The sequence below is a fragment of the Pleuronectes platessa genome, chromosome 4 (assembly GCF_947347685.1).
Source record: "Pleuronectes platessa chromosome 4, fPlePla1.1, whole genome shotgun sequence".
Taxonomy (NCBI): Eukaryota; Metazoa; Chordata; class Actinopteri; order Pleuronectiformes; family Pleuronectidae; genus Pleuronectes; species Pleuronectes platessa.
Genome location: NC_070629.1, coordinates 13,489,762 through 13,513,608, shown reverse-complemented (window position 1 = coordinate 13,513,608; position 23,847 = coordinate 13,489,762). Strand labels below are relative to the sequence as shown.

General features: G+C 42.6%; 1 protein-coding gene across 13 annotated transcripts in view; it reads right to left on the bottom strand.

Annotated features, from left to right (window-relative positions):
* Positions 1–19: 19 nt before the first annotated feature.
* Positions 20–23,847, bottom strand: part of LOC128437703 (AP2-associated protein kinase 1) — a 63,891-nt gene continuing 40,063 nt past the window's right edge. The window contains exons 2-21 of one of the 13 annotated variants that reach the window (XM_053419898.1): positions 22,959–23,075; positions 16,842–16,960; positions 16,154–16,262; positions 15,457–15,599; positions 15,196–15,317; positions 15,038–15,119; positions 14,779–14,911; positions 14,537–14,640; positions 13,984–14,063; positions 13,735–13,895; positions 12,869–13,053; positions 12,339–12,563; positions 11,612–11,799; positions 11,108–11,301; positions 10,949–11,017; positions 10,605–10,694; positions 8,528–8,629; positions 7,328–7,495; positions 6,884–6,973; positions 20–2,583 (exon numbers count right to left, since the gene is read on the bottom strand). In XM_053419898.1, the coding sequence (XP_053275873.1) occupies positions 1,733–2,583; positions 6,884–6,973; positions 7,328–7,495; positions 8,528–8,629; positions 10,605–10,694; positions 10,949–11,017; positions 11,108–11,301; positions 11,612–11,799; positions 12,339–12,563; positions 12,869–13,053; positions 13,735–13,895; positions 13,984–14,063; positions 14,537–14,640; positions 14,779–14,911; positions 15,038–15,119; positions 15,196–15,317; positions 15,457–15,599; positions 16,154–16,262; positions 16,842–16,898 (3,153 nt within the window). In that variant the 5' untranslated portion in view covers positions 16,899–16,960; positions 22,959–23,075 and the 3' untranslated portion in view covers positions 20–1,732. The other 12 variants (XM_053419894.1, XM_053419904.1, XM_053419899.1 and 9 more) reach the window with 12 other exon arrangements.

Sequence of the window (23,847 nt, the reverse complement as noted above, 5' to 3'; positions counted from 1 at the left end):
TAAATAACTGCAAGGGCTGCAAATTTTCGATTGACATTCATTTAATATTTTGTTTACATGATTTTCAAAGGCAGGCTGTGCAGCATTAACAAGTGTTTTGAGTGCTTTTCTTTTTGTCCAACAGTGTCATCAGCGTTTGAATCCTCCAAACATTTGCAACACCGGTGAAAATACACTTTACAGCAGTGTTACGATCAAAAAACATTCTTAGCGAACACTGACCCCGTGTCAGTGACTATGTGCAACCTTCATGTATATGAGATGGGTGAGACAAGTGAGCATTAAAAAAAAGAAGATTGTACACTTCAAAAAGAAAGACATGATTTTACATTCCAACAGGAAGTAATTCAACTTTGGGTTGAGACAGGACAGATCCCCTTTCTTAAAAGTGCCTTGGTGGGAAACAAAAAAAGTGTTCCATGATTTTACAAAGCACAAAGACAGTAAAAAATATTTCTAAACGGCGATGAAACGAATTCAAAAGGAATGTCATCGGTCACCATTCATGAATTCACGTATAAGACACAACTGTTACGATCCCTGACTGGAACTGCAAAGCATTAAGGGCTGTAGATATTTGTGAGACTGCGGGAAAGCATAGTTTTCTCTTCAGTTATTTGTACGTTTTTACACTGTGATGTCTATGATAGGGAAGCATTTCAGAATTGACTTAAAACCTTGGTGCATATAAATACTGCAGACAGCGTAAGGAGGTTGTACACTATTGTACACAACTGTACAACCTCCTGCATTGGAGCTGAATGCAAGTGCAATAAAATGAGGTGAATGCAGCCATTTTTCAGGGGGGCACAGAAGGCAAAATGTGAGTCATGATGTTTGACTTGGAGGGAAGTTCTGTGCGAGTGTAATGCCTCGGAGAAATAGAGATAAGTGAATCTTCCACATTTACGTAACATAAAACTATGAGAGTGAATGATCTAACATTTATATGAAGTTTGTACATTACATGGAGCTAACGCTGATATTTCAGTTCCATTAGATGGGACAGGACAGTGACCACAAACATAATATGCAACAAAACACGCAAACAATTTTGATTGAGGGAAAAATGCATCATTATCAAACTCTCAAGCTTAAAATCATAGTTTCGACCACTATCGACTGTGAGGCCGCGGTTGTACGACCATTTACAAATGTCATGCTTGATATGAATGTAGATTCATTTCTCATAGTAGTGTTCAGAGACATAGTCGCTCGGCTTTGTCTTTATCTCTCAGGCTTATGTGAAGGTATGACCCTGTAATTCAAGCCGAATCTTTCCTTTCTGAGAAACAGCTGCGAAAGAGGAATGAGACGTTATCAAGTCATCGCTTCACAGTGAAGCTCAAATACAATCGAGGACAAGCTCCCTCACTACTGTGGTGTTTTAAGTGCCAACACAAAAAGTAAATGAGGTAGGCAAGAAAACAATCAGATGCTTGACCACCATATTATCTTTTTTATCAATATACGTACCAAAAAGATTAAGAGCAAATCAAAAAGGAAAAGAATGTGACAGGAAAAAATAAATCAAAAGTGACCAGGAGTCTGTTAAGGATGTCAGTCTTCTTATTTGACGCAGTATTCGTGATGACCTTTGCACCAGATAAGAGCCAGATGAGTGAGATCCATGCAGGCCCGCAGTCCAGCTGCAGTGCTGGCGGCAGCATGCATAACGCCTGGTACAGTTTGCATAAGTGCTGATACCCACTGCCCTGACCTCAGAGTGTATTCAGGGCTTTTCCTGGGGGGCTTTGAGGTGAAAGGGCGCAGAGACGAAGGGGTCTACAGCACTCACTTCTGATGTCCATGAGTGAAGTGGTCCAACGGGAACTGATGCCACAGCTGCCTGCCTGTTCACGTTGGACACCACTCTGTGAGCCGCTACCAGCTGCTGGGGCACGGGTCCCTCAAAGTGTCGGGAGTATTTGGCCAGAGCTTGAGGGCGGAACGGTTGAGGAGCGACTTGTCCCAACGCGTCTTGATCAGGAGTTACAGCGTGAACTCCAGCAACGTGAGGGTGCGACGCCTTGGGTTGAGCTCCTGCAGCCTCCTTTCTTTTTCCGAAGGGAGCCTGAGAGAACACGTCGAGCTGCTGCTGAGCGTCCATGGGGCCGCGTGAGAACGGAGCATTGGCGAACACATCGGCCAAGTCTTCTTGCGCAATCCGAAAGGGGGCTTTAGAGAAGACATCTGCAGGAACACCTGTCCCCTGTGCTGGCTCGGCTACGTGCTGGGAATGATTCTCAGCAAAGGTGCTCAGAGTAGGTTCATCGAAGGTAGTGGATGGTTGTTGTGTTGGGTCTATGTTGGAGTGTGCTGATGAGTGGAGTTCTAACTGAGGCCCCTGCTCGTCTTCATCCTCAGAGTCCAGCAGCAGAGGTCTGGAGCCGCTGAGGTCATGAGCTGCTAAATGACTCTCATCAGCTCCTCCATCCTGCTGATCTTCTGATTGGACTTCTTTCTCCTCGTCTTCCTCACTGGAGTGCACACAGTCCTCGTTTGTTTGAGCATCTCCTTCTGGAGCTTCAGTCTCTTGTCCCTCCTCAAGCACGGTGTAGTCGTTGCTCTCTTCTTGCGGATCTGTAAAAGACAGCAGAGGCAGAGAAAACATGTCAGAAGTGAACACAAATGTCAACATTCAGAAATTTTTTGTTAAATAACAAAATAACATATCAGGCCATTAAATCTCATCATCTATCAAATCTGAAAAAAGCCTGATCGATGACAACAACCCTACAGAGAGCAACCGGCAGAAGACTCCAACAATACAAAGACATTCTAGTCTAAACAGGTCACAGGAGACAGACAGGACTACCAGCGCTACTACTACAACATCAAATAACCTTGTTTCCACAAATAGGTTTCACTACAGCGATTCAGTATCCTCAACTTTCCAAAGACAGTGCGTAGTGTTAGGAGAGGGGGGGCAGTTTGATTTTTTTAGTCAGGATTAATTGTGTCAAGGTAAAGGAGCTCAGAGGGACTCAGTAGGTCTGTGGAAACAAGGACAGAGAGCCCTCAAGGCACAGTAGAGGTAGTTAGTGGGACAGACAGGTTTGCATGGATGAGCAGAGACAGGTCAGTCTTACCTCAGCAGCGTTGACTGTTAACTGGCAGCTCTTGGGAAGATGTTAGTTGCAGCCACTAAAGGAAAACACCACTTTTCTTTCAGTGTTTTAGGTCATTTCCCTCATCATACGAGTATTTGAAACTGTCCACAGCTTGTTTCCAAAATGTTCTACTTTTCCACTTTGAGATAAGTGTTGAACCAAGTGAAAAATTACCCACAAAACATTTCATCTGTCAGAGCTGACTACCAAGAACAATAAGCAGTGAAACAGCATTGATCATCAAGAGCCATCAATCCCTTACAATACAACTCACAGACTACAGCCTGTACATCTGTGGTACTAACTAACAAGCAGTAAACACAATTTAAAGCCTCTTTTGGTCTAGAATCCGAACAGTAGTGAACAGGTATGTGATTTCAAAATACATCTGTCCATGTCCATGAAGCAAAGAACAACTAAGACATTAGACAATTAAGAAAAAAATGTATGGTGCACACACAAAACCCTGATTTAATACTGGGAAGAAAACACATTACTAGATACCATAATGCTAGAGTATCTCAGTCTAATTTGGTTCTGAGAAGGAAAGTCTGTTCAATAAAACTGTCTCAACTGGTCCCTAATACGATCTTTAGTGTAAAATCAAATGATTTGACCCAAAGACACTGAATTTTCATTCACATTAATGAGTTTTATTCAGAGCCTCTCATTTTGAACCTTAATTCATAAAAATAGAAGTGTACACTCGATAAGGATGCTGCTTTGACATGTGGACATCTGTAGCCATTTCAAGTCAGAGTTATCAATATGCCTGCCACCACATCAACCCCATTAGCACAGTTAAGTACATTAGTTTCACACAGCAACACAAGTAAAACTCTACGGCCAAGGCAAGAAGTCTACAGGATACAGCACTGTAGTGTCTGATAAGAACATGAAGCTTGTTGTAGGATTGCATAGATCAGCAACACAGATGCAAATGACTTAACTGAACCAATAAAGATGTAGGGAAATGAAAACAAAAAAAGGATTTCTATTTACCCATGTCAGTTCTTACAGTAATGTTGATGTGTGTACATTTACAAGTTCATACAGGCATGAGAAGGTGGAGAAATCAATTCATGTCCCACACATACACCAGTGATTGCAAAGGGGTTTTCTGTTTGTATGTACACGTATAAGGTGATATGGACCTTATATAGAGACTTGCAGCTATACAATGAACTTCCTTTGGCGAGAGAAATCCATTTACTATATGTTAAGGATGCAATGCAAGGTCAGCTGTGATCACATGTAATGCAATATTATGTATGCAGCTGTTTTTCCATGTCTGATGATCATCGGCCAAATGAAGGTGCAACAGAGATATCAGGAAGTCAACTCCGTCATCAGCTCTGTCTTAGATCAAATCTATCTCAGTAAATTACGGTAACTAACCCCAGTCAGGTAAGTCATAAGCACTTTGTGCCATGTATCTATAACAAGATCTAAAGCAAAAGCACGAGCTGAATATTTGTGAATGAGGAGAAAAGAACTAGGACACTGGGTCCACATATTTGCCCACATAAATACACAAACTCTTTTTAAATCTATATATCCTTATATATTTTAATAATGGTACTGGTTCATACCTCTAATCTAAAGCACTATGAATAAAAGTCACATTTATTCATACCATGACAGAAGAGATGCCTTTAAATATTACACAACTACAAAACAATCTACTTTTACCATTTTTGACATGAGCAAAATAAAAAATAAAAGATTTTATGTACACGTAAAGGACTTTTCTTAATATCGCCTCTTGCAGACAACAATGTCACATTCGCAGAGTGACCTAAAAGTACATGATAAGAAAGGACTGGCTACATAAGATAGAGGGGATTTCAATAAGAGATGGGTAGTTAGCACAGTACAGACACAAAATAAATCTCTATAAACAGTGGTGTGCTGCTAAAAATCTGCTCGTCTTCACTGATCCTGAGAGCGAAGCAACACCAATCTCAAATATTAATAAAATCTTTTTGTTAGCTTTGGCATAGAATCATTTCATTCCCTTTTATTTATCTGCTGTAATCATCTTAACGGGTCAAAGATATAATGAGGAGTTCATGACCCGGGACATTAAAAGATGCAATTTTATAACACACGCATTTCATGAATGGTCTCACTATATGTTGCTGATAGTGAAAGCACTCCGCCGTGGTGACCGAGCTAGGTTGATCAGCCTTGTTAACACTGACTTCTTGATTCTCAGGATTTCAAGACGTTAAGATATATTTTTGGGAGAAATTATACCGTTTAGTTTTCGGAAAGAGGTTAGAATACACAGCTCTGCTTAGGAAGCTTAATACATGCACTAAGTTAGCTTAGATACATAGCTGTTAAACCCCTGGTTACTGATCAATACAAGGGAAAAGTAGCAGAGATTTGGCTTGATAAGATGTAGCAGGCTCTAATTGCTCATGTCCAAACAACAATATTTGAAAAAGGCAGCCTCCTTCTCCTTTCACAACAGTGTCAGAAATCTGAAGAGACGGCCCTAAGCTGACATTTCCTTCTCCATAACTGATTCAATCAGTGCAAAGAGCTCTCAGCCGTCACACATGCTGCAGCCTTGTTTGGTACAAAGCTTTCATAGGAAAGTGCATCCAATGATCCAGGTGGTCTAGTTCCACTTCTCACTCTTTAGACAGACCCCGACAAAAATGTGAATGCCTGCAGGTGGCTTGTTTAAATAAAGCTTTGACCCTGAACAAGTAAAGTGAGCACAACGCAGCTGTGATCAAGCATTTTTACACGTGTGACGAGGACAATTGATCACCAAGGCTGTGCTGGGATATTAATGCATGTATGAGGAAAGCATGAGGAAGATCATGGTGTAGCCAGAACAGAGGCAGATGATATGCTTAGGAAATTATGAGAAGATTTTGTTTAACCAGCGTGGAAATGTCAACAGCAGGCAGAGATATATGAAACCAGCTTATCAGGCAGCTAGAGATGGAGTTGAGGCCAAGGAGGCAAGTTAAGAGAACGGCTCCACTGAACCGATCTATGGTGGCTCCGTTTCCCTTCATAAGGTGCTACATTAAGTGCCTCTGCTCCCCCCATTTTTATCCCCTGATCCTCCCCTGTCCATTTGTTAGGATTGCACACTGCCCCTTCAACCTCTCCCACCCCCTCTAGAGGTCGATGAGCTGATCCACCAGCAGAAGGGAGCGGGCCAAGTTGGGGATGCTGGACTCTGAACTGCCACTGTTGCTGCGCGAGTGACCACCTGAAACATGCCAGAAACAGAGAGAGAAAGAGAGATGGACATGGAAGAGTCGAGGGAGATCGTGAAAGACAAGCAAAAGAATGAGTGATATTAACAGAGGTTGTATGGAGAAATGAAGCAAGGAGTTGAGGAGGATGAGGGTGGAGGGGATGGCAGAGCAGAGAGATGCATGAACGGGGGCAGAAAGAGAAAGAGAGGCAGAGAGTGAGCTGGGATTATTTTACACAGCTGCATCATTACAGGGGGGAGTCATTCTAACACGAGGAGACTTTCAAGATAAACTACAAAGAGCCAAACACCTGCAGGGCAGAGAAGCACCAGCACTACAGCATCAGAAACAACGGAGAGAGGGGGGATAATGTTAGAGCTTGATGGGCTATGAAACTTGAATGTGACAAGCACACCCATACAAGTCTTCTAACATCTGCAGTTATAGGAACGAGCAACTGCGACTGAATTAGGGGCTTAGTCATCCATATTTTTGGGCTTCAGGAGGAGTCAGTGCTCATCTCAGGGACTTTCTTAACCTTACCTTGATTTGAGTTTTTAGAGATGAGCACGGGAATAGGGTCAAACTCGTCGTCATTGCCCTTCTCCCCACACGACATGAGGAAAGCAGAGTCTGCGGTGAAGGAAGAGGAGATGAGGGAATGATGGAGGGGAAAGGACGTTAACTCAGCCAAGGAAAAAAGCAAAAAAGAAAGGAAGATGCGAGTAGATTAAAAATAGATGAAGCCAGGCAGTCTCAGTATTTAAAAGCCATGCACTTACAGTGGCTTTTGGCCAAGGGTCAGTTGAAGCTGGTATATAATGTGTCTAATTCAATTTCTGTATCACATGGTACAGAAAGGTTTGAGGTTTGAGTTTTCTCTGTTTGAACAGGCCCCCTGTGTTCTGGTAATGATCTGTAGTCTGCACTGGTTTTATTGGCTAAGGTCCCCAGCAGACATGTGGAGTGGGGGGGGGGGGGTCTTACCAGGAGCTGAATGAGCAGGTGGCCGCTCCTCCAGACAAGATCCAGAGCTGGAGCCAGAAGGAGCAGAGGAGCAGGAGGTGGCGAGAGCAGAAACAGACTGGTGTCCGTGAGGAGGAGAGTGAGATAACAGATCACAACCCAGCAGAGATTCCTCCCCAGTGAGAGAGTCTGAGACAGCACGACAGGTCGAAGCAAAGCCAGAGGGACAGAGTTAAGATATAGTTGTTAGCTGACAGAGCAGAGACCTAGTAAGACAGTTCACAGTTTTATTGCTGAAAGCATATCAGTGTTTGCAGCTGATGAAAGTATTGGTGCAAATCCCACAGAAAGTGGGTTTGAAAGTCAGGGGAAGTAGCTACACGTCAAAAAAGGACATCATTATAGTATTTTTGACTGTGAGCAGGCTTAAACATCCTCCCAATGTTGTGAATGAATAGTCTGTAGCTGCTTTCAGACAGGCATTAAAGTCTGAATGTTCCGGAACCTTTCCTGCCAACCCCTTAGTATATTACCCAGAAAATATCAGAGATATCCCATGTGAGACAGCGAACGAGTGGGTGCGTCGATGCTAACGTTTGACAAACGTGAACCTGGAAATATAACCCCCCAAAAATACAAAAATCTCAGGATGAAAAAGAGGTGTCATACACTTAAAAGTCACCGACGAAGATGTGCTTTCCCAAGTGGAATTTATGCATCATGTCTTACCCGGTGCATGCTCTACCTAGCCGATACCCCTCGCCTGAATGTTCACGACCCTTTCCTCTTGTTGTGAAATCGTGTGACCCAGACAATCTTCTGCAGCATTTTTCATATATGAAGCACAAACTCTAGAAAATATCCGGACACAATTTTATGGATATTTTCCGGAGTTCATATCTGAAAACTGTCATTCCTTGAAGCATGGTATTGATGTGCTACCCTAAAAAAACTGCTCCAGGCAACGAAGTTTGCTGCCATTCTGAAAGAGCCACGGGCCCAAAATTTTGTTTGTTTTGTTTTTTTACAGGATAACACGACATATCAATGGTCACTGCCAAAGATAAATGAGTATCAAAATAAATGGATCACAGTTGTCAATCCTCGATAAAAACAAGACAACATCTACAGGTGGCAAAGGGTAGAGGACAACAATTCTTTGGTGAAAATGCTGCCAAGAATTGTGTAAAGGTTTAGTACTCTGAGGTTGAGGATGCTGACCTGGAACGCTGGCAGGGATGAGCTCTGGTTGGATTGAATGGCGTTGAACCTGGGGGGCTTCCAAACCAGGAATCAGTGAATCCAGACACACCTCTGCCATTGCTGCATGGAGACATCATGTAGGGAAAAACGGTAATACAAACAAAATATTAGTAATAGTGAAGCAAAGAAGATTGCCTTAGTAAGGATAAAGCTGGAGAGGTTATTCTTTACTCCTTCCCCCGGTGAGTTTTTTTGGTCTTCATGATCATGAGAGTGAAGGAGGGGAAGGAAGGGAAGAAGACGCATGCAGAGCAGATGGGGAATTTTAGAGCAAGGCAGGGGACAAGAACAGAGCTACCAGGTACCATTGGTGGAACTCTCTGCAGTGCTATTGAAGGGGTCAGCTGGGGTGAACAGGTCAGGGAGCAGCAGCGTTTCAGGGGACTTTAGTCCCTCAATCAGCTTCTCTGTGAGTGAGCCAGAGAGAGACGATGGAGAAAGGGAAGCGACAGATGGCCGGGGAGAGAGAAAGCAACATGAGGATTTTGCAGATAAATTAAAAAAAAGAGCAGAAACGAAAATCATGACAATGTGTAGAAAAATACAGTTTGACAAAATCAATGAGAACAGTTAGAGTTTAGTACAGTTTGAAATGTAGCAAATATCATGTTAGTCGCAAGACAAAAATATATTCAGGAATGCAAGAAAATATAACAGGATGATGAATGCACGAAGATCATCATGTCAACATTTCAAGGTAACCCTGCAATCAGGCTGCTTGCAGAATTGATCAAGCCATAATATTGTGATAAAGTCATTGCATGATGCGTTAGTTTACTTAGATTCTGCCCATCACAGATATACTACAAAGATAGTTAGTAGAGGGAAATCCTATCAAGGAACAAAACGCTATCCTTTTTTTTAACTGTATCAAACCAAACAAATGCTGAAAAAACACATTTTTCCACACGCTTACATTACAAACTTCAACAGCAAACAATTAATCATACAAACAAGCCACACACTGCATTAATGCACTCGGCTCTGTCCACATGCTAATCGTCTCAACCCATTTAGAACCGGTGCATACAAACAAGCACAACTCTTTGTTAAGTTGGTTTTTCCCTATGTGCAAAATCAAAAGACTTGAATTTAGTTCATTACTTTACTGATTTGAGCATGTGCTTTTTCATTGCAGCTAATACTTACAGGAAACTGCTATGGGGGAAAATGGAGTGGGGGTCTTAGACAAGGAATGTGTTGACTCAGAAAACAGCACAGCAGATGTGACCTTTAGCCCCCTTCACTATAGGAGAGAGGCCAAGACTGATGAAAAGCTTTTTATAAAATAAAATGTCACAAAGCTGATACTCTATATCGCCCTAAAAAGTTCAGTATCGGATGGAATCTCGTGTTTTTCTGAATAATTCAACTGTCTTCTCTTTTTCAATGCTGCTTTGCTTTTGTGTTTAGTCATGTATATCCTTGTCCGCATCCCATTTGAAAGCGAGTCCAAGAGACAGCTTAGGCTAGGTAGAGAAGATTAACCACACCCTGGTTACGTAAGAGCCTAAACATTTTCATCATGTCAGGGCAACTACACAAACAAGGATACACAGAATCACGCCCAACCAGAAAGAGCTAAAGGCTAAACTGAAGAGAAACTAAAAGGCTTTGTGATAATCTCAACAAGATAGCGTGCTTAACTTTCTCTTGTTCTTAGTGGCCCTGGTAAGCAGGCTCCTCCAGCAGTAAGGCAATCCAATTAACAAAGGAGAATTTGTCCTTAGCGTTGCCGGGCAACAGCAAAAGCAGAGATCTGCAAATGAGATGCGATCTAGCTGTAGTCACCGTCTCTATTCATGGAAGCTGACAAGGAGCCACTGTGAGGCTGCTTGCTATGTCAACAAGATAGGACTGTGTACAAATCCCAACCACAAAACTAGCACTCATAAAGTAACCCCTGGGAAGTGAGATAACCAGGCATATACCTCAGATTAAATAAAGTGACTCAGTAGTTCTAGGAATATATTTGTTCGATGGAGAATCTAAGGTACGGCTTGTATTGGGTGTTGTGCTGTGCCAGGAAAATTACCTGTGGTGTCAGATAGTGAAAGGTTATTAAAAGGATCCGGGACAGTCAACAACGCTGAGCCTGCACTCATGATGCCTGCAGATCTTTCAGCTTATCATTGCACAGTGAATAATGATGGGAAAGAACAAATAAGGCAAAGTGAGAGAAACAAAAGAAGAGAGTGGTTTTGAGTTTGGAAAAGCTTATTTTACATTCCGATGACAGCCTCACAAAAAAAGAGGACATAGCTGAATGTTTAGAGAAATCTCCACTTGATGATTGACATGTAAAACAAACTGAAGCCTCCTGGGACATTTATTATGTAAACAATGAAGCAGCATAAGAGGAATTGATCAAAGTCTTACCTGGAAAAGCAGTGAGCCCTGGAATATGATTTTCACTGGAGCCTGTAATCTTCTCCCCCAGTGCAGTCGCTGTGCACAAACAAACAAAATCATTTTCAGGTTACATGATTACTTAAAAATGAGGCATGTGTAAATATGCAGTGAATAAGTCAAACTCACTCTCAGCTAGCTTAGCAAAGTCTTTGTTGAGCAGCTCCTCCGCCGTTAGCTTCGAGAAGTTATCATCCCCAAAGGGGTTCCAGCTGGGCAGAGCGCTGGGTGCAGCGAGGGCCGATGGGACGTCACCTTCACCTGGATGATACACACTCTGCTGGGACGAGCAGGGGGAGCCAGAAGGAGTAGTGCTGGCTGATCTGCAGAGGACAGAGGTGTAAATATAAACAAGGGCAAGAATGCATGGTGACATTTGATGGAAAGTCTGTGGCCTCTGACCTACAGATGTATGCAAATAAGAGTGAATGAACAGAGTTGTTTAAAGACTGAATGGAGTTATTTAAAGACTGAATTGAGTGATTCTTCTTGAGCTGGATTCTCTGAATGGTCATTTATTCTCCTCTGGGGCTCTGTCATATGAATGGACTTTCTATTGGCCCACTGAGCTCTCTCGCGGCCATGAAAGGACAGTTCATCCGCAGATCACTGAAGGGAATTAATTCTGCTCACTTGGACTTGTTGAGGCTGGCCTCAGCTGCGGCTGCCTGAAGTAGCTGAGTGGACTTGCTAACTGGAACCCCAAACACGGCACTGTGGGTGACATCACTCAGGATGCGTCTGTGGCCACTCTTTGGGGCCATCTTTGGCGACGACGGGGGCGTCAAAGAGCCAACTCTGATATTCCCTCGGCCAGCCATCTGTAATGACAAGATAATAGTGAGAATTGGAAATCAGGGATAACTAACTGACGCTAAAGGATAGAATATCTGGAAGAAACAAACAAATCACAGTCCTAGACATAAGAAGCAGCAAGATGATCTGGAAAAGAAGAGTCTTAAGATATGTTTATGTAGACCAACAAAACCATAACTTACAGAAAACAGGTATGGAAAAGGTAAGAAAGTCTCCCCTATACATAGATTGGACAGAAACAGATTCACCTTATGATATGAGTTACATGAAAGTACAGTAGGAGCAGGAGGGTTATGATAGAAGCAGTGCAAAGTTAAATCATTTGGTTAAATTATGATTTCATAGTATCTATGAAGCAAACACATTTACTTTTTTTCTAATAAGAATTTAAACAAGCATTTCTAGCTACACAGCAGCAACACCCCCAAACTGCAATTCTGCCAGGAGAGAAGTTAAATCTGGATGTGATTCGTAAGAGAAGAGCCAATGATCAGCCCCAACCCAAAGAGCAGCAGAGGCAGCGGGAGTCGGATGTTACCACAACCTCTTGGTCAGTTGGAGGACCAGTCACTGCAGACTCAGGGATGGGTGTGAGATGTGGAGCGGCTGTTTCATGGACTACATGCTGCAGCTGCTGCTGGTATGGCAGTTGCAGAGTAAGAACTGGAGGAACAGGTTTAGCTTTGGACTGCAGCAGGGTAGATGCCTGAGACGCTATTTGTGGTTGTTGTTTCTGCTGTTGGTGATGGAGGCTCGGAACCAGTTGATGCTACATAGGAATACCACAGAGCCAATCATGAGGAAGGCTCAGTTTGAAAGTTTGGTCCGGTTTAAATACATTTTTATCATGTCCTTTTTGCAATGATTGCTCATTGACTAAACTGTTTCTGTAAATTTGAAATACCTGGGACCAGTGTCAGGTGGAGCAGTACCTCCCCTATTGTAAATGACCAATTACTTGATTACAATTACAATCAATTTGAAATATTTTGCAAATAAACCTCTCAAACCAAGCTTAAACACACACAAAGCAGCTACACAGTATCTCCATTATTGTTTTGTAAGGACGCCTACCTGCTGGTTACTCTGCAGACTTAAGAAGGCTTGCTGCTGCTTCGCAAGGAGCTGGTGATGCTGTGGTGTAGCCTGTGGCTGCATGTTGGTGGTCTGAGCCGTCAGTGGTGAAGCCTGTGGGGCAGTGGACTGTGGAGCAGATTGTACAGATGCTGCAACTGGAGATGGGACACTGATACCAACACCTGAAAGAGGAAACGCTTGAAAATTATACATTATATATGTATTTATTACATCTTTTAAGTAACAAACTCATTTCTGAAGATCTGCACAAATAACAGTCGCACTAATTACATTGTGCTGGTTCAGTGTGGTTCAGTGTTTCTCGGAATTTCCAAAAATGGAAAATGTTTTATAAAGCTGGTAATAATTTATTGAAATGATTCTTTAAGCCTTCTCCCCACTTTCATCTGAAGACAAATAGCATTTTAAGTTAAGTAATGTCTTTATTTTACACTGTTAAACAGAGCTTTACCCCACAACTACTTTTTGTTTCAATACATTTTACATTTTTTATCACAAACACTACCTGGAAGCCAACTCAGCAAATGGGTGACTTTGAACTGCCGAGTATGACAGCATGTGTGGTAATGACTGTGACATCATGCCATCATCTTTTCCTTCTGTAAGTGGGTCACAGATGAACAAAGGACCCATGAAATCAATTAAAAGCCTTTTAAAAATGAGCTCATTGCACCCGTGGGAACACAGGTCAAATTCTTGAGCAGTTCATTCAGTCCAATAAAACAAGTCCTGAATTTTCTGTAGAGATTATTATAACCAGAATATCTGTCACTGTAATGACAGAATTCCTTTATTAATGGTCTTAACACTGACATATGGATGTATTAAAGAGCTACCGGTACCTATGGCCTGGGGCCCTCCAGCAGCCACGTTGGGCCTCTTGCGTGGGGTGAGAGCGGGCTGGATGGGAAGAATGCCTATAGGCTGGGGCTGAGCCTGACCAGCCTTGGGCCTTTGTCGAGGTGCAATTGAGGTTTCTGTGGTTGGAATGGGGTCCGAAAGCCTGGTGGAAGGAACAACGAGACACGATGAGAAAAGGTGAAGTACCTTATAATGATCAAACTCAAATGCTTTGCTTAAATGCAACTCACCTGGCTTTGGTTTGACTCTTTTTGGCCACTGCTTCACTGGCTCTGATTGGCTCAGGAAGTTTTGCAGGAATGGGCAAATTCTACAACAGTAAGATGATTTACAATTTATCAAACACAAGAGTTTATAATTATTACATCAGTGAGGTGTTAGGAGAATATGTTTCACTCATTACTACACTCTAGTCTTGATTTGCATCCATGACAACACAATAATTTCCCACTTTAATAATAGTCAAGAGTGATTACATAAACCTGGTCTACTTAGGACATGTGTCCATAATGCCTATTTCTCTGCCAGAAGAGTTTTTGTAGGGCGCAGGTGAGTTCTTCAAACTAGTAAGGTTTTTTTCTATGACATGTCACCACTGCCGTAGTATGATATACCAGCATTTGCAACTATTAATTTTATTACTATTTATCGCGTCATCGCTTCATCTGGCAGCTGTAGAGCAAAGAGTTGCCGAACAACTACAACCATTGTAGATGACTCACTTGTATATATTTAACATCAACCCTACCGTATACTATAATCTCAGATTCCTGCCAGACTTACATGCACATTTGGGACTGGACACTCGCGTCGAGCCAGTTTAAAGGCAAAGTAGGAAACTTGGTAGATGTCTGGTCTCTTATCTGGGTCAGGTTCCAGCATGTATCCTGAGGAGTCAACGAACATGCCATGTTTACTTAGCGTCAGAAACAGGAAAATTCCCAGATAAAGGTAACTGCCCCAATACTGGACACATGTGCAGTAAGTAGGACAGTGATTATAATGTGGTGAACATTGATACTCACGAATGAGACAATGCATGTCCTGGGAGTAGCGGGAGATGTCTGGGATTGTGAAGCTGCCGTCACAGATAGCTACTTGACTCTCTCCAAAAGGAAGTGTGAAGTAGCACAGTTTATAGAGTAGACAACCCATGGCCTATACAGAAGAGAAAATCAATGTTACTGTGCGCAGCTTAATGCACATGTCATCATGACAGTAAATGAATGTGTTCGTTTTGTGATCATAATGTAGCGTAGTGGTAATGAACAAAATTGGTCTCACCCAAATGTCGGCCTTTGTTGTGATGACTTTTCCACCGTAGAGGTTGACCATCTCTGGAGCGCGGTACGACAGGGTGGTGTACCTGGTTTACAGACAATACCAGTGAGTTTCTGGACTCTGGTTAGAAAAACAAATAGAAGCTCTAAAGAGAAACTCACTTTTTGATTTCCTCGTCCACGACTGGCACTCCCTCCGTCTGAGGATTTTGGAAGCGGTTGGTGGCGCTTCCAAAGTCACAGAGCACATAGTGTCCCCGGTCGTGCAGAAGAATATTTTCCACCTGCAATAGAAAACATGATGAGACCTTTTAGAACTGATAGTACATGATGTTAACAACAATGTCAAAATGTGTTACTTAGCATTATGCACTCACTGCCTAAGCAGTAATATGTGCATCTTTGGAAATGAATTACACTTGCCTTGAGATCTCGATGGATGATGGGACTTTTGCACTGGTGGAGACGAGTGACCGCCTCGCATGTGTCACAAAAGATCTGTAACACCTCAGGTTCAGTGAAGCCTGTCTGTAAACGCTGATTCATTAGGTTGACCACCTGCCCACCTAGACAGAAAAAATAGGTCAACTACAAGACCAATAAAAGGTCAGAGCACAACATGTAAATAATGTTCCTATCTGATCATTTGCTGCTATTTTATGAATAACAATTTTTTTATTGAACTTGAAGACTTGAATCTTCAAGACTTGAATCTATAATCAGTAATTTCCTGTTGAAGGTTTAAACAAGGACTAAAATAATTAATCAACTTTCCAGATCAACAATAAAGAGAAAAGTTTACATAAATCGATTTATCTATTTCTACTTTTCACATGGCACTAATGAAAAAAGGTCTCAAATAATTTCACCAAATTTCGTTTGAATTTCTCTGTCAACTTTCGTCTTTAGAGGCTTAAACAGCTACAGTAATGTTAATGTTTCAACTTTCTATTAATAACACCACTCAGTTATGTATTGACTGACACAGCGGTTGTATTGACCACATTAGCTATCTGTTGAAGGCTTGCTTTTAAACAGGACAGGGGGCTGTGAGAGGCTGAGGGTATAATGGGGCTTTGAAATCAACATCGACAGAAACATGAGGTTGGGCCAACTTTACCTCGACAGAAGTCCATTAAGATTAGGACTTCCCACACATCGCCAGCTCCAACTGCCGTTATGCTGGAGTCCAGGAAACCAACAATGTTTTTGTTGCCCACAAGGTCCTTCTGCGTTAACAAACACAGAAAGAGCAACAGTGACAAGTAATGTATTAACAGTTGTCATGGATTTTACACTCTTTAACATTTGGTTTGGTATACAAAATACATCCATGTTTTTTCGTAATTCAGTCAATTTTTAACTGTAGAGAGTCTGATTCTGAGCCAAAGGTCTAGAAGAAATGATGATAACCATCCAGAAACAGCCGTACCACCCAGGGTGTGGCTGCAGGAAGTGGTTGGTTTATCTTCCAGTGATGACTACCGGATTAGCAAAAAGGAGTAAACATTTTCAACGGAATTCAATGTGTGTTTCAAGAGCATTATTCCGTCCATCGCTTAAGCTCCTGGGTCACAGAATATTTTCAGAAGTAGTACTTCAAGTAAAAGCAACTTAAAGCATTCAGAGTTAGACCAATCTGTTGTTCTCTGTATGTGGTAAGTTTGACTTAAATAATATTTTCCTGCTACTGTTAATTCCATCTATTACAACACAATAGTGCACAGGAACACAATCTGCTCTTAATAGAGCCCCTTCTTGTGTATGTTTTGCTGCGCTCAGCAGTCTGTTAATGGCCTCCTACTCACCATAATCTGTATCTCAAGTTTGCAGACCTGCAGATCATCTTCATCGTTGACGTACATCCTTTTTAGCGCACATCGTATGCCTTGATGAGTACGCACCAAAAAGACTATGGCAAAACCTCCTGCAAATGATAAGAGAGATAGAACGAAGAAGAAAATTATAATAAATACGTACATTTAAAAAGTCTGAAGAAAAATGATTCTGTAATCTATAATTACTATCTCAACATATCCTATTAATTGCCATAAATGGTTACATTATTGTTCAGTGCTTATGTACAGTGCAAGGCTGAGTGATGAATTGGTAAGAGGAGCGTAAAACCGCACCATGTGAGTCAGCAGGCATGCTGAGGAGGAAGATGGAAGAAATAGACTAAACTGACACAGGATGCAGGAAGTGAGAGAATTAATCCTCCCACCTTTGGTCACAGAGAGACTGACACGTAAGAAAAAAACATGTTTGCATCCATAGCAACAGAAACCACCAGAGTAAAAAGCAGATATGCATGATTGATTATTTTTGTAAATTAGAATAAAAGCTCAAAATCGGAAAAGAGTGATTTTGACTGCGCTGAAAGGAAGATGGATTATGCCAAGTCTTTATCTTCAGTGACATGAAGATATAATCAAGTCCCAGCTTATATTTGGCTCTAAATCTAATTTTACATCAACAGCATTAAGCAGTTTCACTGTAAAGGTTTTCACTGGAATGTGTTGTTCCTGCAGCTCTTTTCCCCCCTCACAGCCTGTGTTAATTCCGTACACAGGGCTGACTCATCCAGCTGGCATCACTAAGCCAAGGACAGTTCCATGTGACTGGTCTGATTGACATTTGATGAGGCCTGGCTTGGGCTACACCACTGTGAGCTGTATTATAAAAGAAAGCAATGAAGCACAAAAAGAAGGGAGTCAGCAACATTAAATAATTTCAACAGGCTGGTTGAAAAAGTCTAATAAAGGCATAAAAAGCTCAAACTACTTGAAATGATGTGTGCTGCAGTGCTCTGGCCCGTCAGGGTGGAGCTGGGTCACCATGGATGACAACACATCACAATCTCACTGATGTCATAAGCTATAAATTCAATGGAGAGAAATTTCACGATGAAGGGCTAAAATCTGCAACACAGTGATTGATTAACAGAGAGCACTGGCAGAGCTCTGCCTGATCAGTTATATTAAGACACAGAGGATCTCAGGATAAATTTTGGTGCAAGCAGACATGCATTTGTGATCGGAGCACTCAGGCTGAACGTTCATACCGGGTCTGAATGGGTTCTAAATGAGAATCTGAAGCTGTGTGTGTGTGTGCAGTTCGTCGCAGTACAGACAGCTGAAGCCCTGTTGTCTCGCACAGTCTAATCTGAGTTGCCTGTGAGGAATGAGAAGGATTAGCAGCCTACTTAAGCAACGTTTAGCAGTGGTCTACAATCTCAGCAGACAGTGCAACCAAACGACTGTTAGTGCAGCTACAAATAGCCACTGCCCCTTGACGTAACTGACTGACTGTTAGGATTATACCACTCTAGCTTATGCATAGACGCTCAAGTAAATGGACACAAAAATACAGCTTTCGGCAGTGCTTTGAAAAGCGCAGTGAATAGCCACAGTGTTCACTTGCAATTTCTCATTAGCGTAATGGACTTTACATAGCTACAAGGCTTTGCACTCTACAAAACACATGTCCTCTTGATTACTATGCTATTTACAAACATGCTCTCTGTAAGGTTACATGACACTGCAGTGACAGGGAGAAATACGAGCATCACAGATCTGCTAAAGAGAAAATTAGCATGGATGATCCAGGTAAAGCATTTGCTTAGAAAATTGAATGGTTTTGGTTTACTAATGAGGGGATGACTTTCTGAAGACCCATGTTATGCCGTCTAAAATGCAGGATGGGGGGGGGGGGGGGGGGGTCACATTCTCTGTTACAATTTAACATATTACACATCTCCGAAACAGGGCTAATGTTACCAGCAGTAACTCTATATGGACAAAAGAAACTACATCATGGTGACAGTAAAGATCGAAATAGCTGTGTCCAGGAATATCCAGAAAAGAACCGGTTGAGAAGAAATCACAGACAACTGCCTTAAACCCAAATGTCTAAAAAAGACTACAAAAATGGCCATGCATGCACCTTTAGGCCTTAAGCTGGAAAAGCCAGGGTAATGTGTCCCTGCGACTGCTTTTGTCTGTACGTTGTGAAACGTTCGACAATGACAACAAAGGGAGTAGACAGAAGGGGACATTTCTAAATGGAACAGCAAGCTAACAGAGAGTAACAGCGCAGACTTAACCAAAACCATCTGAATAAATAGGTCTGGTGTCACTGGGGGAGTCACATAGCAAGCAGCAGGTCCACTGCTGCAGCCAGAAATTATAATCTGCAGAAAACTAGTCCATGTAGTGTTTAGTAATATTATAATCTTGTTGAAGTCATTTATTTTTACTATCTTAGCCAGATCATGTTTGTGAGTAAATATCTGCAGTGAGGCCAAAGTTTTGCCAGAGAGCTGATAAAACGACAATATCTCCAAATGAACCAATTGCACTTGAAGTTTCCAGTGACATCTCGGTGCAGGGGTCAGATGTCTGAACCCATTCATAAAGCCACGTTATGGTGCAAAGTAGATGGTGGCCATCTATAGTACTGATGAATTAATCAGTCTTCTTTCATCTATTTTTTAGTAACAGGCGCTCTTCGCTTACAGAGCATGGCAGACTCTCATTTGAAAAAAGATGACCAAGGAGAAACTTATACCACTATCACAACGCCCGATCAACCGTGTTCTGGTAAATACTTCCTTCAAAGTGAGGATGAGTTTCCAACAAAACCTTCAAGTCAATGACTAACCCCTGTTTGAACTTGGACAAGTTCAGGTTGCCAATATGTTACTGTTTAGAATGAAAGTCCCACAAAGTGACCAGGTTGTATTTTATTTGGCTGCAAATAATAATATCTGTCCCCACCTTGAAGCAAACAACAAATAGTTCACCCTTGCTACTGGAATCTGCATTGAGGTTTGTCACTCCCTCTGCAAATACCAGGACAGATGACTCAGCTGGGCTTTGGTCCTTAACAATAAAGTAGAAAATGCGGTTACACCATTTTCCCCCGAGCAACTTAAAGAAGACAACCCCCACACACCCTCTGCCAGAATTTGAATGTTCAATCTTGTAACTGTTCTTGTTCATTGCCCAGTAGATCACGAAGTAAACTCAACCTGACCCTGAACCAATGAGCAAGGCCACTGCCTTTTCACAACATGCAATAAAGGAGATTGTGTATCATCACACTGGGACTGTAGCAGGGCCATAGTCCGACAGTCCTCTCCGTTAACTCATGTTACCAGACCGTCCATCCTTACATGTGTGGTGAGATCCATACTGTGGATCTGGTTAAGTGTTCGTGTAGGTGTGTAAATCCACACAACATAAAGTCACAGTGTTCACCTTCTGCGACAATCTCCTCCACGGTCACTTGATACCGTCCGATGGTGAAGACGCGTCCGATGAAGCTGCCACCGCCGCCGGAACCAGCGCCTCCTCCGCCGGCTCCGGAACCAGGCCCGGTGCTCACCAACTCCCGACGAGAGTCAAAGAATTTCTTCATGTCTCCTAGATATTATCCGCAGCTCGATCAGTCCAAAAGTAGATCAGTGTCCTCCCAACAAAGACTCGGCGTGGATGTGCCCGGTGCCTGCTAGCCACGGTGCTGGCGTTAACGCGTTAGCAGTTTCTCAATGATTGAATGAACGCCGCTAGCTAGCTTCAAGCTAAACTCAAGCTAACTAGCCTGATCTCAAAATATGCCAAACACTGCGGTCCGACGCTCGGCGGCTAACTCATGGTTTGAGCAGCAGAGTCAGGTGTAACTGAGGAAATGCTAAAATACAGTAGCGTTTATGCGGAAGTCACTTCCTTTCCACTGTGAACGCGAGCTCAGAGCTGACCGGCTAAATTAGCCAGAATGAGCCAGAACCCCCCCCACTTGTAAGCTGTTAGCTCACTGAGCCAGCTAGCCGGGCAGCTAGGTGCGGTGACAGCTGTCAGTCGATGGGGTGGCAGTCAGGGAGGTCCTCGGTGTCCAGTGCAGCTTATTACACATCTCCACCGTCTAGCATCCGCCTGAAAAGCTGCTTAGTTCACCGCCTGCTCCACTCGTCAGTCACACTGGAAGTGACAGAGCTCCGCTGCCTTTATGCCCCCTGCTCGGCTAACTTAATGATGGAGCTAACGTGGCTACAAACACAGTGGGTGCCAGAGGGAAGAGTCATCTCCTGCTCCTCTCTGCGGACTCCATCCTGCCGGACTTCTCGAGGTGTGATTGGCCAGATGAGCGGTGACTTCCTGTCAATCTCCTGCTCTCATGAGGCTCAGGTCTCCACGGTGAAACCCTGGTGAAAACCCGACAGGCCCCCGACCTCTGAGGAGTCAAACCTCCAGCAGCCTGTTCTCTAAAGCCCCTCCTGCTGGTAACACAGGTCCAACCATCTGTGGTATATGCTGCAGAGGATAGAGTCTCTCTCTACAGATCATATAACATTTGGTCTGATATAGAAGAACCAACACGACATTCTGCTGCTGATGTATAGGTGTATCACAAACAAACACTCCCTGCCTGTCTGGATGAAAAATAATAAGATATGACACATTTCATTTTCTTGACACTGTTTAAAAAAAAACTACAATTTATTGTGTCTCTGCAGTAAACAGGGGCGGCTCTCTGATTTGTCAGTCAACGGCGATGGCAGAGGCGGTGGACTAGTGGCAGAAACTTGGACTATGGGCAGAAAAGGTCTCTGGTTCGTCTGTGGTTCGACTCCTCGGAGAAACAACAAAAAGACAAGCCTGGATTGATCTGTCCAAAAATCCAAGAGGATTCTAGTGCCCCTGAGCAAGGCACCTTACTGCTCCCTGTGCGCCGTACATGGCTGCTCACTGCTCTGTGTGTCCTTCACTAGATAGGTTAAAAGCAGAGGTTAAATTTCCCTACCTGTATGTCTGTGCATGTGTTTGGAACAAATAAATGTATCTTAATCTAACACAGGGCTGTCCAAACTTTTTATCCCGAGGGCCACATATATAAAAAAAAATAGAAGGTCCTGGCCATTCAAAAATAGAGCTAAACTACAAAGTGCTATAATTAATTTTTTTTTTTTTTTTTAAGGCGGGCCAATTTAAAATGGATGGTGGGCCGCAGATGGCCCCCAGGCCGTAGTTTGGACACCCCTGATCTAACAGGTTTATGTAATAAACTACTGGACCAATAACCACACAACTTGGTAGAAGGAAGCTGCATGGATCAGAGATGAACCTATACGGCTCTGTTAAGCTCTACTGAGTGCCAGTCTACTGAATGAATCTGGAATCTTCTCTCAAAAAACATTTCCCTCCCCCCATAGGGTTTGTAGTGTGAAGATGAACATTTGCTGATGTCACCACCCGTGGCTCCGTGGACAGGCAAGCCAACATCTAAAACATCCTCCTGGATGGCTCCCTGTGTGAACAGTCAGGTGGCGGCTCGCACAGAATTTGCACTTCCGTCTCAGGTGTGTGCTGACGTACACGCTGCGGTGATAGACTTCGGTTAGAGTCAAAGATGAATCAAAAAAAGATTAAATTATCAGGTGCACAATTCAGAAAGCACCGCAAAGTAGAGGAGGAGAAGAAAGAACGATATAGAGGTAAGAATCAGCCCGATTCTGGACATAATTAATGTTTATTTGTGTCGACATGACAAGATTATGCTTATATATTTTTATTGTTTTTTATAGCTTACAATTTTGTCTGCCTGTGTGTGCATCTGTATACAGTCCAAAAGTTCTTGGGGATGCATGAAAGTTTGCGTGTGTATGTTGGGTGGCGCCAATTTGAAATCTCGCCTAGGGCGCCAACATTGCCAGGGCCGGCCCTGGCAGTAAGGAATGGAGGTAGGTGAGTTCCATCTGAGAAGATGGACCCTAACTGAGGCCCAAACCTAACCATGACCTTAGCCTGAACATTTTTTAATTTATTTCTAACCCTAACCCCTTAATCCTAATCATAACCTTTAATTCTAACTCTAACCCTAAAATACAAATCTTTTCCGAAAACTCTAATAAAGATTAAACTTACTTGGACACACCCCAGAGCATGATCCACCCTGGCAAAGCCTTCCACCACGGGTGAGGGGGAAAAATGATAATGGCGGAAACCCCCAATGATCCTGGAGTCCACTACTGATGATGTTTCCTATAATTTTAGAAACATAAAGAGTACATAATCAATTAACTAAAGGATATTTAACAGAATCTTAACAGTCATTGGACATCAATGCGGAACCTGCAAAATAAGAAACAGATTTGACGACATAGAAACCAAAAAATAAAGGATATCGGAAGCCAATCAAAAAGTAAGAATTCATTTAATCAAAGACAGGAACTCACAGGTCATGACAGTGCTCTGCGTTAATTAGAAATGACTTTGGAAATGATTAGCAATCAGATCCTTGATTGATCAATGACCAGTCAAATCATTCCAACCACCTCTGTAGACCTCGTCTCTCAGTATGGACAAAAACCAGAGTACAATATTCAGAATATCACATGTAGTGATCTGGAAGCCTGTGTGGATACGCAGTGAACCAACAGGAGGCTCCACCATCGAGGTTAGAAAACTCTGTCTCCAATGTGTTGTTGCAGCACGCTGACAAAACATTCATTTTGTTTGTTGGATGAAACATAAGGAATTCTTTCGTAAGAAGATTAAAATTAATCAGACCCCTTGGTTGGCTGCTTGTTTATGTCAGTGTAAGGATTTATCCAGCAGGGGTCACTATTTCATCATTAATTAATGCAGCTACACAGACCATTTTTTTCAGGTTCTGGTTGTGTGTGTGTGTGTGTGTGTGTGTGTGTGTGTGTGTGTATGTATGTATATACCCTTACGGGTAGGATTAGGTATGAATTGGTCATGGTTAAGGTTATATACATGGGATAATGTTTTCATTAGACTGACAACAAAG